We start from the raw sequence: 14,028 nt of genomic DNA, 5'->3' as shown, positions 1-14,028 counted from the left end.
ATTGTGTTTGAATTTTCTACGAGGTGTTTGACCTTGATCCCAGAGAGAAGGCGCTGTAGCTTCCTCTTCATGCTGTCTTAGTCTGTCCCTCTTTAACTAATTGGATTAATCTTGGAGCTTTAATTAGAACGATCAGGTGGTCAAAACCAGACGACACTGTAGGAGCAGGGACTTAGCTTAAACTCCCATAGGTTCAATTATACATCAAGAAGATATATTCTTATGTAACATCTTATACAACAATAGCATTCTAATATTAATTTTTATAGTAACATAGCATGAATATAGAAGTCTACTAGTGGCGTTGTTTATCTCCTGCTTGACATTGCGTTCTTAGATTGTTGTAGAGAAGAAGAAAGAGTAGCAAGAGGACTACTTTTACTGTAAAAACATGATGATGGATACGGCTGTTCATCACCACAGGGAGCATCAAACAACAGAAAGGCCTGAAGCTGGCCTACATTTTATCCGTGGACCTACACAGCAGCCTCACCGTTGACTTCCCCTGCTCATCAGGGGACTGGGAGCCCTTCACACTCAAAGCCTTCAGTATCCACACACAACACCCTGAGGACTATTCCTCATTTTATAAAAAATCAAACACTCCCCTACTTCATGACCCAATCAATACCAAATACTTTGCATTTTTTCAATACAGTCAGCTGTTTTGCTCCAAGAAATAAATCACGCTGCTTCGACCTTTCTGTTACCATGCAGCATAATGAAACAGGGAGTCAATGTATTGATTTCCTAAAGGACAACTGCACACACTGTGCCTCTTTATTAATGAGGGGGAAACCACACCACAGCTCAGAGCAGAGCAGAGCAGAGGGAAACCCCGCAACTTTCCATCCTTCACTGAAACTGACATGAGCCCACACAGTAAAGACACTTCACAACACTTTAATATGGGATATAGGTCTCGGTTATAGCGCGAGGAGGTGGTGACATCCTGTTTGTTGCATCGCATTAACCAAAAAGGGAGCACAGCTGCGCGTCTTGACCCTTATTCTAATTGCCGGAGTGACGTAACTGTGACCGAAGAATAAGCTATAGTGGCAATATGGTACCTGATAGTGATAACACAGCCACTGCTAAGAGCATTATGAATTAAACACAATAGGCCTGAACAATAGAGCGTCAATTTTAATACAGACACATGCAGCCTGAAATATTTATTTCTTACCGTAAAAGGCATTTCGCGTTATCTGGCCACCCATTGCTTTATTCCTGTAGAGTCCGCTTATCGCCTGTATGGATTATTCAGATGTCCTCATTGCAGTCCGGCGCTCGTGACATGATTGCACGTTCGCATCCGAAAGGCAGCCTATCGTTCCTGTCCTCCGAATAGATGCACACACTGGAGACAAGAGACCCACACCTCCTTCTTGTGAGCGCAGGGACACATCCGCGAAGGCAACTCCCCCCCCCCCACCAACTCCATTCACTGAGCGCTCTCTCCGCCTCGGGTCCCACTCACTCATACTGGTATTTACATAAAAGGTGGAGACTGGCTGAGCGCCTTTAACGCTGTCACTGCCGCACCGAGCTGCCATGAGGAGGAGTGGACTATTTATGGAGCACGAGGTGGACCAGGAGGCATAAACAAAATATTACAATCTGTAATCCACCTGTATTAAATTTAATCCCTCTGTAGGTTTAGATCAATACAACCAATTAAAGGAAATAATAAAATAGATTTTACTGTATACAGAGCACTGCTGATTTACAAACACAGGTCACACAAGCTAAGCCTAAGTATGGATCCAGAGAGTAAGTGCTCACATTCTTTACTTTCAGCACTCACTCTTTCACCCTCCATACTTCCTTATGTGCCTCAGGCCCCTGGCAGGCAGACTGGGTGACCCCTCAGGAGTCAGGCCTCTGACTTGAGCTGTCATCACGTATCCGTGGTGACCTCATGGCCCTCAATCTCAGACACCACTGTGTTTACTCTGGGCCTGAAGCTGCAGGCGTTCAGATAATGGCACTGTGAGGGACAGGGTGAGGTAAATTAGATATATGAATTAATGGTATATAAGCAAAAGTATACTGGGTAGAAATTTTACTGATGTACTGTGGTATGTGTATAGTGGTTTATGTATTTTATTGTGCTTCCATGTTTATAGTGTATTGTGGTTCTATGATGTTTTAAACTATATTTTTAATAACATTTTTGGTCTACATATAAAACTAGGGACAAGAGTTGAAAATTAGCAGCAACCATAAACTCTCTGTGCAACACATCAGTCCCATATTGTGTATTGGAGCTATGTTAAATTGCATCATCGCTATTAAATAAAATAAAGGATAAAGAAGTAGCCTATAAAGATCTTTTTCTAAGCATTGCATAGTGTTCATATTTTTGTAATTAACCCAGTGTTTGTGGGCCTGGTGGAGCCACAACATTATCAGGGTTTTAAAACAATAAAGCCATAGCAATTTATGCAAAAAATCTTGATATGCCATACCATGTTGACTTAATCAATGGCACGAAATATAGATATAGACAGCATATGGTTAATATTTGCCATTTGTCACTGCTAGATCAGATGTGTCAATAAAAATGCGATTCTTCATATGATGAAATATGATTTTTGTTTTTAAAAAAATAAATAAAAGAATATATATATATATATATATATATATATATATATATATATATATATATATATATATATCACCATTGCCTACCTCTGTTGTTTGTTTTGTTGATTGATTGATGTAGCAATCCCCAGTGACAGCAACATCAGGAAGAAGCTCGAAAAATACCACAGGCTGAAAGAGGAGCTAGAGAAGATGTGGGGGAGTAAAGGTGGAGCCAGTGGTAATTGGATCACTGGAGGCTGTGACCCCCAAACTGGGAGAGTGTCTCCAGCAGATTCCAGGTACAGCATGTGCGGTCTCTGTCCAGAAAAGTGCAGTCTTAGGAACAGCTAAGATACTGTGCAGAACCCTCAGACTCCCTCAGACAGCATCACGCCCATGAGGGTGGCGGTGAGAGGGGAGGGATATATTTATACAGTAAACCCATAGCAGAATATATCATGTTTGACAAAGTACAAGGTCACGCCAGGTACTGCCCACATTCAGCACGAATATCACCTCCACAGGCGATGGTCACTTGCTACCACTTGCTCATGTGTGACCATGCTATTATTGTTGGTTTTTGATGCTCCTGATCACACATTCTCCCATTCCAGTGCAACATACACATGACCGCCATATTTCTGCCTGTGTTTGGCATGTAGGACACCTGCTATGTGTCAGCTGTGAACACAAACTTAGAGGCATTGACTGGTCTGTTCTGTGCACTCAGCAGCTGAGTTAGGCAGCCGAGCTTTTCTTTTTCTTTTGACGATTTATTGGTAATACTTCTACCATTATCAGCTTCCTCTTGAGAAGCTCCTGTCCGAGCTTGTGAGAGGTAAAAAAGTTATCAAATATGATGTTGTGATGGAGTCCCAGATCTCTACTCCATATTTTCAATGAACAAAAATATTTTATTACACAATTTTTCTTTTAGTGGACATTTAGGGAATAGTTTTAACATTATGAAAAATAAGCATTTGATCTCTGGCAGAGAGTTAGATGAGATGACTGATACCACTCTTATATCTGTCCGTTAAATACTCAGTTATAGCCAGCAGCTGGTTATCTTAGATTAGCAAAGAGGCTGGGAACAGTGGCAAACAACTAGCCTAGCTTTAGCAACTAGTAACAAAATAAACGTATCAGCACCTCTAAACCACACAACACAACATGTAGTTCGTTTTTTGTGATCTGTGCAAAAACTGAGATGTCAAAAAAAATGTGCTGTTTCATGGGAGTGCCACACGACTATTTATTGGCTGGAAGATGTTGCCAGTCCAGTACAACTTCTTGCAGCACTAACATGAAAAGCAACGGACCATTTGTCCATTCAGGAAACCAAAGCATGAGTGACCATTTAGACTCACTTTTGTGACTGGTAGCCTACATTCCTTTTAAAGGGAAATTTCGGGTTATTTCAACCCGTCTCCTATCGTCCTAAATTTGTTTCAAGTGACTAGTGACATAGAAATAATAGTTAGCATGTTAGCTGTTAGCCTAGATGCAGCCATAGCGTCAGACCTGTTAAAACGTAAGTGAATGGGCAACCTTCAAGTGCAAAGTTAGTCCACTAAATAAGCTTTTTTTCCACAAAGGCCGCCTCATATCGTTAGGATAAATGTCAGAGAACATATAGAAAACGACATGTAAACGTGTTGTCTTACCTTACTGGTGTGGTGCCATGTTTGTTTATCCCCCCCCTCTGCTTTCCAAAGCGCGGCCGAAATATCGCGAGAACAACCAGTGATCTCATAGTGTGTCTGAACAAGCAGCAACAGCTGGAAGGCAGAACCGCACAGTAGCCTGAAAAGTTCATTCATTTATTTTATGAAAGATTTATAGAATAATGGCTGACTTTTTGCCAGACTTCGACTTTGTGGAGGAGGAATTTGATTTTGCAGAGTTTGATGGCTGCCCTTATTTATTTGAGCCAGAATACACTGACGAAGAGCTTCGTGAAATTGAAGAATGGAGGAGGAGGAGAGAGAGAGGCGCAACAGGTAGAGGACGAGAGAGGAGGAATGGCTGCTGCAAGGCTGCGTAGCTCTGGAGACTGGTGGTGTACCTGTGGATGCTGCGCCCCAGTGCCCACAGAAGAGGAATGCCTCTGTTGCAAGGAATGGGACCGGTTGCAGCCTTATTTTCAAGGTCTGGATGTGACCGAGGACGAGACACCTCCACCTGGAGTAGTATCCAGCTGGGCTTTATCTAGAGCTGGCGAGATATATTTCGGCTACGCTTTGGAAAGCAGAGCTAGATGGTAAACAAACATGGCAGCACACCGGTAAGGTAAGACAACACGTTTACATGTCGTTTTCTATATGTTCTCTGACATTTATCCTAACGATATGAGGCGGTCTTTGTGGAAAAAAAGCTTATTTAGTGGACTAACTTTGCACTTGAAGGTTGCCCATTCACTTACGTTTTAACAGGTCTGATGCTACGGCTGTATCTAGGCTAACGGCTAACATGCTAACTATTATTTCTATGTCACTAGTCACTTGAAACAAATTTAGGACGATAGGAGACGGGTTGAAATAAACCGAAATTTCCCTTTAATATTTCAATTCCAACCTTGATAATGAAGTAATTTTTTTTAACTGAATTGTCCACATTTCTATAGCTTGCATTAAACAATATATTAGTCAGAACACTGAAGTGTCACCACAGCAGAGTATCACAGCATCAGGACCATCAACTGCCACATGATTACGTAGCCTAAATGCAGTCAGACTCTCTTAGCAAGACGCCTTTCCTTGACCTCACAATGTATTCAATCAAGATCAAGGAAACATGTTTAGGAAACAACAGAGGAAGTCATTTTTCTGACTATTCAACCGCAGCCCTATTCTCACTTCCCTCATCAGCCCTGAAGTCACATGGCCTCCAGCTCACCTGTTCTCACTCCTGTCATCAGTCACTCACGATGAATACCAGTGCACTTCCTTTGTTCCTTTGCCAGTTCATTCTGGTTGCTATGTAAATTGTACTCTGTATTTCAAACAACCCGAACTCGACTCTGACTCTGCAACCTGGACCTGAATCTGTCTGTCAAATAGTAGTTGTACCTGTACCAGCCCGCCTACTAACACCTGCCTTAAAGCATTTTCATACAGTAAATCACTGAACTGCACCAGTCCATGCTTATCATCTGATCTTGGGTCCTTCCCCTGCTACCTGCTCTCCCAGTTGTTGACAGGCCGTAGCCTTATATTAAACACATTGATATGAGAATGGTTTTAATCCTCTCATCCAACTCTCCACCAGAAAAGCATATTCAACAAAATGTTAAACCTTTGAGCAAAAGTAGCTCTACCACACCTTTAACTATAATATTCTATCACAAGTAGAAGTTATGCATTCAGGGAGGAATTGCAACTTTCGGTTGTAAGATGTAGCACCGCTGATTTCGCTTCTCTTTTAGCATGTTGTGCAATTTGTCTCAAATGGAAGCTGCCCCACCCATGTATTCCTTGTGGCTTAAGGACATATCACCATCTTTATCCTCGTCTTTATCGTTTGTATGTTGCTAAATTGCTTTCCTAATTACAATGTTATGACTGGACTGTGTTCGGAGACAATGTATTTTTTGAGCTAACAAAACACTACATTCATATGCGGCACATGCTTCGCAAAGAGGTGGTTGGGACAGGATGGCGGGCGTACCAAGTGCAGGACCGTGACATCAGAATTTCAGGTTCACATCCAGACTCCTGTCTCAGGTTAAAAAGGCAACAAAAACAATCTGTTTAAGATTCAGGTAACATCTTGATTTTGGTCACATTTTAATAAAAAATTTAATGACATAGATTCACACCCATTCACCCCTGGTCCCACCTGACCCTAACGACTCACATGGTGGCCAGGTGGGTCAACGACTCACATTGTGACCTTAACGACTCTGAAACTAAGAGCTCACATGACCCCTACGACTCTGCAAGGGTTCCCACCCACACAGGGTTTATAGCCTGCAACTTCGCACCAGTCATTTAGAGTTGAAGAAGTTTCTTGGATGAGAGGTGAAATGTCTTCAAGAAACGCAAGCAAGTCCAGTTGCCTACGATATTAGCACTTATGATTACCATGACCTGGATGACTGAGAATCTTCACCGACATAGATTCCAAGGCAACAAATGCACTTTGGGTAAGTTCATGGAAGAACTGTGACTTTGGTTAAATGTTTATTAAAAAAATACTGCTGTGGTCACTTTGACTGGATACTGGGGCGACTGTGGCTCAGAGGTAGAGCCGGTTGTCCACCAATCGGAAGATTGGCGACTCAATCCCTGACTCCTTCAGCCTGCATGTCAAAGCATCCCTGGGCAAGATACCGAACCCCAAATTGCTCCTGATGGCTGTTCCATTTGTGTGTGAGTGCGAGTGAATGGTTACAGAGTAGCAGGTGGCACCTTGTACAGTAGCCCCAGCCACCAGTGTGTGAATGTGTGTGTGAATGGGTGAATGTGACATGTAGTGTTAAAGCACTTTGAGTGCAGTACATTTACAATTTACCATACTGTATTGCAATATTGCCCATTTTGCTGGAAAACAATTAAAATACGTTATCAGCATCAACAACTTTGCGACTTGCCAGATATGTTAATTATCACCATTTCATTGTTTTATTAATAGAAAATGTATTTCGCTCTGCATTTTTTTCTCTCATAACATATTTGCTGTTTCAGATTCCTTGTACACAAACATAATTTCCAGGATAAAGGACTGCTCCAGGATATTCCAGGAAGTTTCAGGATGTTTGGTCCCTGAGATGTGATCATATTTTTTCCTTGTCCTGTTATGTACAATAATTAAAAATAGAAAACATAATTTAAAAAACTTGGGGGGGAAAAAGCACTCATAAGTTATTCAGGGACATTGCTTAAATACCATCCCTTTGTGAAAGAGACAGAGAGGCATAATAAGTGAAAAACAACTAGCTGAATAACACTGTGCGTTCTTGTTTATGTTTAAAGAATTACCCAGCAAATCCTGTCGGTAATAATATTTACATGTCAGCATTTCCCCATCACTTTTAATGATTACGACCGTGTAACCATAACAAATACTCTTGCCTGCCTGGGATGTTGATCAAAATGAAATCAGGACCACAACCTCAAGGTTTGGTTTGCTAAATGAGACAATATAGACACACATGGTGCGCACATTTGAGGTGAAGACAGTTGGTGGAAAGTACTCAGAGCACAATGAGAGGCTAACCACATTCGGTTTTATGTATCACCTCTGCAGACAATTGTAGCCTAGTCGATGTATGCCAATGCCTTTAAAGACATCACCAAACTGAAATTAACTTCCCGATCACATTCATTATCATTTATGCGTTGGATCACAGGAAAACCATTGTGTCAAAATATAAAAGCAATTGTATTTAATTTTGATAAGTTGGAGTAGGAATGATTAACAGCATGGAAGTATTTAAAGTCAAGACACAAAATGCTCTGGTCTGACTTTACTGACAAAGAGCTGTGATAAAAGTGACACCAGAAAGTCTTCAGAGTCTTATGTGTCTCCCCAGGGATGACATCATCGCACTAAGGTATAACAGCTTATTGGCACGCAAGGGACACGGCTGTATAAAGAGCGACAACTGGACTCTGGCCAGACGAGTTTCAGGAAGAAACATCAGACCGGGTTTTACCGTGGCTATGTCGTGTAACCTTGTAGATACGTGGCAGAGGAAAGGCCTCAAGTAAAGTGCACTTCCTTGCCTGGCTTGACGTTGGTGCTGTACATGAATGCATTGCTTGAACATCCTTCCTTTGCACAGAATGTTTTACTTCCTGTTTTAATAATGCAGCCAGCACTCTGTCGGCCTAAACCTTTAAACATGAAAGCCTCCTTTGGCCCTGCAGTCCTCTCTGCAACATGATTGAGGTGCATCTCTGAGCGTCTGTACATAAAATTGCATTACATAACTTACTCAGATAATGCAGTGAGCTCATGGTTCGTCGCAGGTCAACTAGTATCAGAGGGGACCATGCATACAACAGATGCCATTGTACTCTGCTCCGTTTCGGTTTGCAGTGCCCTCGCTGAGCACTGGATACTTAAGATTTCTGATGATGCTTTTAGAGTTATTAGAATAAAGGTTGCAGATATTTGGATATTAATGTGGATTTCTGAGAGCAGGTATGCTTTTATTACATGAACAGTTTTCTCAAGAAGTCTTTTAATAGTGAAGCTGGAGGTGCTGTCATGTTGTTGTAGTGCTAAAAATGTAGAGACTGCAGGGTGAATCAAAGCTACCACTGACCCTTACCCTAATTCTAAACCTCTTTTGACCAAGCCCATCTTTCCCCAACATTATCAAGCACTATTAGTTGACTTCTCCCCAAATAAACCTTAACTACAGGTGGCAGATCAGAAATGGCTTGTATGAATAGTTTCTATCCAGCCCATTCTCATTCTGAAGTCGTCAGTGATTTCGGCATCAGACACCTGATGCTAAAACGCAACGCAATGCTGCCAGTAACCACATCATATAAATAGCTGGAGAGTTCTTATAGGGCAGGTGGGAGGGGTGGTGGATGGGTCCAACAAGCCCTGACTATATAGCCAATAATGGCTATATGTGATGACTTGGGATTAGAACATGTTTCTCTATGATGGTAGTGGTTTTGGAATACACTGACGAAAGATCATTGTTGATGAGAGCCAGGTCACAAACACCTGTTCTCATCAGTTTGGAAGGCAATGACAAGCAATTTTGTCATTTAGGTCAGAGGACTTGTTAGTTAAGTGAAATTTATCGCCATTTCCTTTCTTTAATATCAAACAGAATTGTAAACGTGTTACCCTCCGCTTCCATTTAAGCTTGACATTGTGTCCACTTTCACTGATTTCCCTGAGGGGGGGATTCGATTTTCTTCAATCAGTCACTAGAGACGAAGGTATCCAACTGAATCTAACATCATTTTAAGTCCATGCATGCAGTCCTGATGCAGAGTCATTTGTTTTGATTATAAAAAAGATTTCATTTTTAGAACAATGAAAATATAATGTGCTTCTTTGATATTTTCACAGAACATATCTGTTTTACACAGATGGTTTTCTGTTTAGTTTTTTTATCTGTATTAATTTGTGTTGGTGACTTTTTTGTTTGTACCTTATTCCTATGACACAGTGCAGAGAACAAATAGGAGGATAATATAATTAAACACTGAGGCCTATTGGAAACTGGAGTCAAATTCCTTATCCAATAAAGTTGCTTCGATTAAGGTATCTACTTCTGTTATGGGGGACTGTCCGTTGTTCCAATGGCAAAAAATCCCAAAGCCCCATCAGTCTGAAAAATGTCACATTGGACTGAAAGCCCATTTTGCCGATGGCCAAATCCCACAAGAACAAACATCCTTTGCTCTGATGTCCTGGTTTCCCTGTGGCACAAGAGTCAACGTTACAGATCAGAAGTACGGTGCTGATGTGCTGACGTATTGCGGTAAGCGAGTTGTGTCATTTCCGGTGTTTCTGTGACAGCGTCTCTGTACTGCTCTGGTGAATTCTACTAGCCTGCTTTCTGCTTTCTCACTTCAGTTGCTTTAATGTCTACTTCAAGTCTTAACCCACACTAGTTCTGTTTAAACTCCTGCCATTCTTGTCAAGCACAGCTGTAGTTGATGCTGTTTTTTATGACTAATGCTAGCATGCCAACACCCCAAACTAAGATGGTTAACATGGTAAAAACTGGGGATGGGTATTTAAAAAACAGTTGAGCTCATCAGTTCCTTTTATCAGTGCTGCCGTGCTTTTCTAACAGTTGCACATTGCGAAACAATGACATCAAACTCATGTGTCTACGCTGCTGGAGACTTGCAACAAGAAGGTCCAAAGTGTGGTTTCAATTCGTCAAGAAAGATGACAACAGTGCTGCTGGAAATGTCTGTAAAATGATACTTCCAAGTGAGGGTGTAAACACAAGCAATATGCTGAAACATCTTTCTACGCAGCATGGGCTTAAATTCCAGGAATGCCATGTACAGTATTTGACACTCTACGCTCGAGTGCCATTGCTTCCCAACCGAGCACATCCATGACCGAGGATACATATTCTCTGTCATAATAACATTAGCACCATGCTGAGCACATTTTTTCACACACTAAGAAAACAGTTAAACAGTGGAGGTTTTGCACACTGAAGTCACACGTAGGCCTTTTTTTCTGGGCTGTTTCTACACTGTGTTCAGGCTCTAAGATAATAAAACAGCTGCACTGACGCTGAAAACCTGTGAAGGTCAACTTTTTTCCACACGGGAATCAAAACAGTATCAAACCAATATGCAGAATTGATAATGGACTGATTCACTTCCCTTCCCTCGTAAACATTATACCTGTTAAACATCAACAATGTTAGCAGGCAGATGTTAGCATTTAGTTTAGACCGCTACTGTGCAGCTTTAGAGCCACAAGCGCAGCTGTAGACTCTTGTTTAACTGATAACACAAAATACAGTACTGTATATACACCAGGCAACATGTAGCCGTATTAGATTACCAGCTTTACTGATAATTCAAATCCTTTCATACCACAGTGTTACCCCACTGAAGCCCATCACTCCACACCAGCACATTTTGCAGCAACATATCAGACATAGAAAACGGTATTTTCGGCTTTCGAGCAGCAGAGACAATGAGGCGTTTCTTTGCAACAATCCAGCCCAGGGCCGAGCGGGTCTAAGAGATATTAAAGCAGAGTGACAGATCTAATTATCACCTCCCCACTTCTTCTGCTCCAGCTCTGATGAAAAGTACTACATTACACCAGACATCCTATGCCCTCAAACTAACTTTCACCTTTGCTAATAACTAAAGAGTGTAGTTATTTGGAATACCTGCTGAGGGCATGTCTCAGAATAGACAGAAAGGGATTTGCAATAAGGCTGGATTTATGAAAGGAGACCATCATTATTCCAATGCTTCCTGCTGTAACTGTGCAAATGCCCCCTACCTGCTATGTCTCACCTTTCCCGCCTCTCTTTTTCCATGTTTCTCATTTTCTTGTCTTCAGATTACATAATGATCCAAAGTCACTTTTACGAAAATAATAGTATCACAGTTCCCCTGCAGTTCCTTCTCCTCTCTTCCCACCTCTCTTCATATTGTCCTGTTTCTGGACAGGATGAGGTACCACTGTTACTCATATTGCAAATGGCCTTGTGATGGGGCTCCAGAGGGTTTGGTGAATAGGGGGGTTTTATTTGCACACACACGAGCCGAGCAGCACTCTCAGACAATACCAACTGCAGAAAACCCACTCCTCTGACCTCGTCGCCACTCAGCATCTGCTGCCAGATTCCCTTTCACTTCCATACAAATCACTTTGAAAGAGGCAGCAGGCCCCATTCTGCTGGCAGGATGTTATGTCGCCCCTGTGGATTGGTATACTTGTGCACAGCTCACACCTTGCTGTGCTATTACTCCTCTAAATGGATTTCTGTTGTATATGGTCCGTATGGTTACTGGTCATAGACATCGTGTTTCATTGGACTAATGGACTCTGTGTGTGTCCCTGTGTGCTTACATATGCATCCCTGTTTGCCATACGTAATTCCTTTCGAGCTGTGGCTGTCGTGGAAACCTTGGTCAGGTCTGGTCTGCAGCTGCTGTCAAAGACTGAGGCATGCTGGGACATGTGGTGAAGAGGTCGGTTAATCATCTGCCACCATGTCAGATCTGCGGCCACATGATGTCTGATGGCTGCACTCAATTTCAAAACCATGAAACTCTTCAGTTTATATGCAGGGACACACAATATGTCAAAGATGTATTTAAATATGTTTAATCCTCGTCTTTTGCCCCATCTTTACTGGGTATGAACTGAAGATGGAGGCCTGTGGGTGGGAGGAGACCACATGCCAGTAACTATTCACACTTTGATGGCGATTTGCATTATTCAACGAATTAGAAATGCAAGTCGAAGAGAGAAACTGAGCAGCATGCCATCATCTGGTTGTACTTGAAACTAGGACGATAATAATAAACCCATGTACAATATATGTGCCATACAGTGAGGATTTACACCCTTTTGGCATTTTTGATTGCTCTCTTTATTTGTCTTTACTCAACTTGCTTTGATTTTAATCATTTTAACTTAAACATAAAAGGGTGCTATGCCACTGTTCCGACGCCCCAAAATTCCAAAGCCCCATTCGTCCAAAAAATGTCCCATTAGACTGAAAATGCAGTGCTCCAACTGCCCCTTATCCCAAAAACAAACGCCCATTACTCTGAAGTCTCGTTTTTCCAAAAATACACATTTACTGCAGTTAGTTTCAGTCTCCCAGTAGTTTAAGTCACCGATTCCAGATGTTTTTACCAAACCATCGTATCATTTCCAAGCAGCATTTGAGCCACTGAAGCCAGGTGTTTATCACTGACCCATCCCTGCTTTTCCAGCGACTCTTCAATCAATCAATCAGTTTTATTTATAAAGCCCAATATCACAAACCACAATTTGCCTCACAGGGCTTTACAGCATACAACATCCCTCTGTCCTTTGGACCCTCACAGCGGATAAGGAAAAACTCCCCCAAAAAAACCCTTTAACGGGGAAAAAAACAGAAGAAACCTCAGGAAGAGCAACTGAGGAGGGATCCCTCTTCCAGGATGGACAGACGTGCAATAGATGTTGTACAGAACAGATTAGCATAATAAATTAACAGTGATCCGTATGACACAATGAGACAGAACGAGAGACATAGAGAGAGAGAGAGAGAGAGAGAGAGAGAGAGAGAGAGAGAGAGACAGACGGTAATGACAGTAGCTTACAACAACATTAATGAAAGTAATAATATTATAGTTATAGTTCTGGCTACTGTGGTACAATATGTTGAAAGTATATATTAACATCTGGCAGTATACATGTGTGACAATAATCATATGTGTATAATAACAGTAGAAGTATGACTAATGATGGCAGCAGCAGCAGGAGGCATCTGGCAGGACCACGGCAGCAGCACAACCACACACGTCACGCTGTCCAGGCACCGCTGTGATATGAGTTAATCTGAGAGACAGTGGAGCACAAAGGCTCCGGAGAAGAAGCTGAGTTAGTGACATCCAGAATGGCCAAGTTAGCAAGATGCAGTAATAGGATACGAGAGAGAGAGAGAGAAGGAGAGAAGGTGCCCGGTGTATTATAGGGGGTCCTCCAGCAGACTAGACCTAAGTCAGCCTAACTAGGGGCTGGTACAGAGCAAGCCTGAGCCAGCCCTAACTATAAGCTTTATCAAAGAGGAAAGTCTTAAGTCTTGTCTTAAATGTGGAGACGGTGTCTGCCTCCTGGACGGTAACAGGAAGATGATTCCACAGGAGACGAGCCTGATAGCTGAAGGCTCTGGCTCCTGATCTACTTTTGGAGACTTTAGGGACCACGAATAACCCTGCTTACCCTGCGGATAATATGGCACTATGAGCTCTCTAA

The 14,028-nt window shown here is 42.0% G+C and overlaps 1 protein-coding gene across 2 annotated transcripts in view; it reads right to left on the bottom strand.

Annotated features, from left to right (window-relative positions):
- neurl1aa (neuralized E3 ubiquitin protein ligase 1Aa) overlaps positions 1-14,028 on the bottom strand; it is a 98,706-nt gene that overhangs the window by 54,411 nt on the left and 30,267 nt on the right. Inside the window, exon 1 of one of the 2 annotated variants that reach the window (XM_033623138.2) lies at positions 1,187-1,439. The exons of the other annotated variant lie outside the window; for it this stretch is intronic. Coding sequence (XP_033479029.1) covers positions 1,187-1,220 — 34 coding nt within the window. The 5' untranslated portion in view covers positions 1,221-1,439. Of the gene's footprint in view, positions 1-1,186; positions 1,440-14,028 lie in introns of those variants that run through there. 2 annotated transcript variants of the gene reach the window in all.

The sequence above is a fragment of the Epinephelus lanceolatus genome, chromosome 3 (genome assembly GCF_041903045.1).
Source record: "Epinephelus lanceolatus isolate andai-2023 chromosome 3, ASM4190304v1, whole genome shotgun sequence".
In the NCBI taxonomy this organism is placed as follows: Eukaryota; Metazoa; Chordata; class Actinopteri; order Perciformes; family Serranidae; genus Epinephelus; species Epinephelus lanceolatus.
The sequence above is the reverse complement of the archived record's forward strand: the minus strand, read 5'-3'. Positions and strand labels throughout refer to the sequence as shown.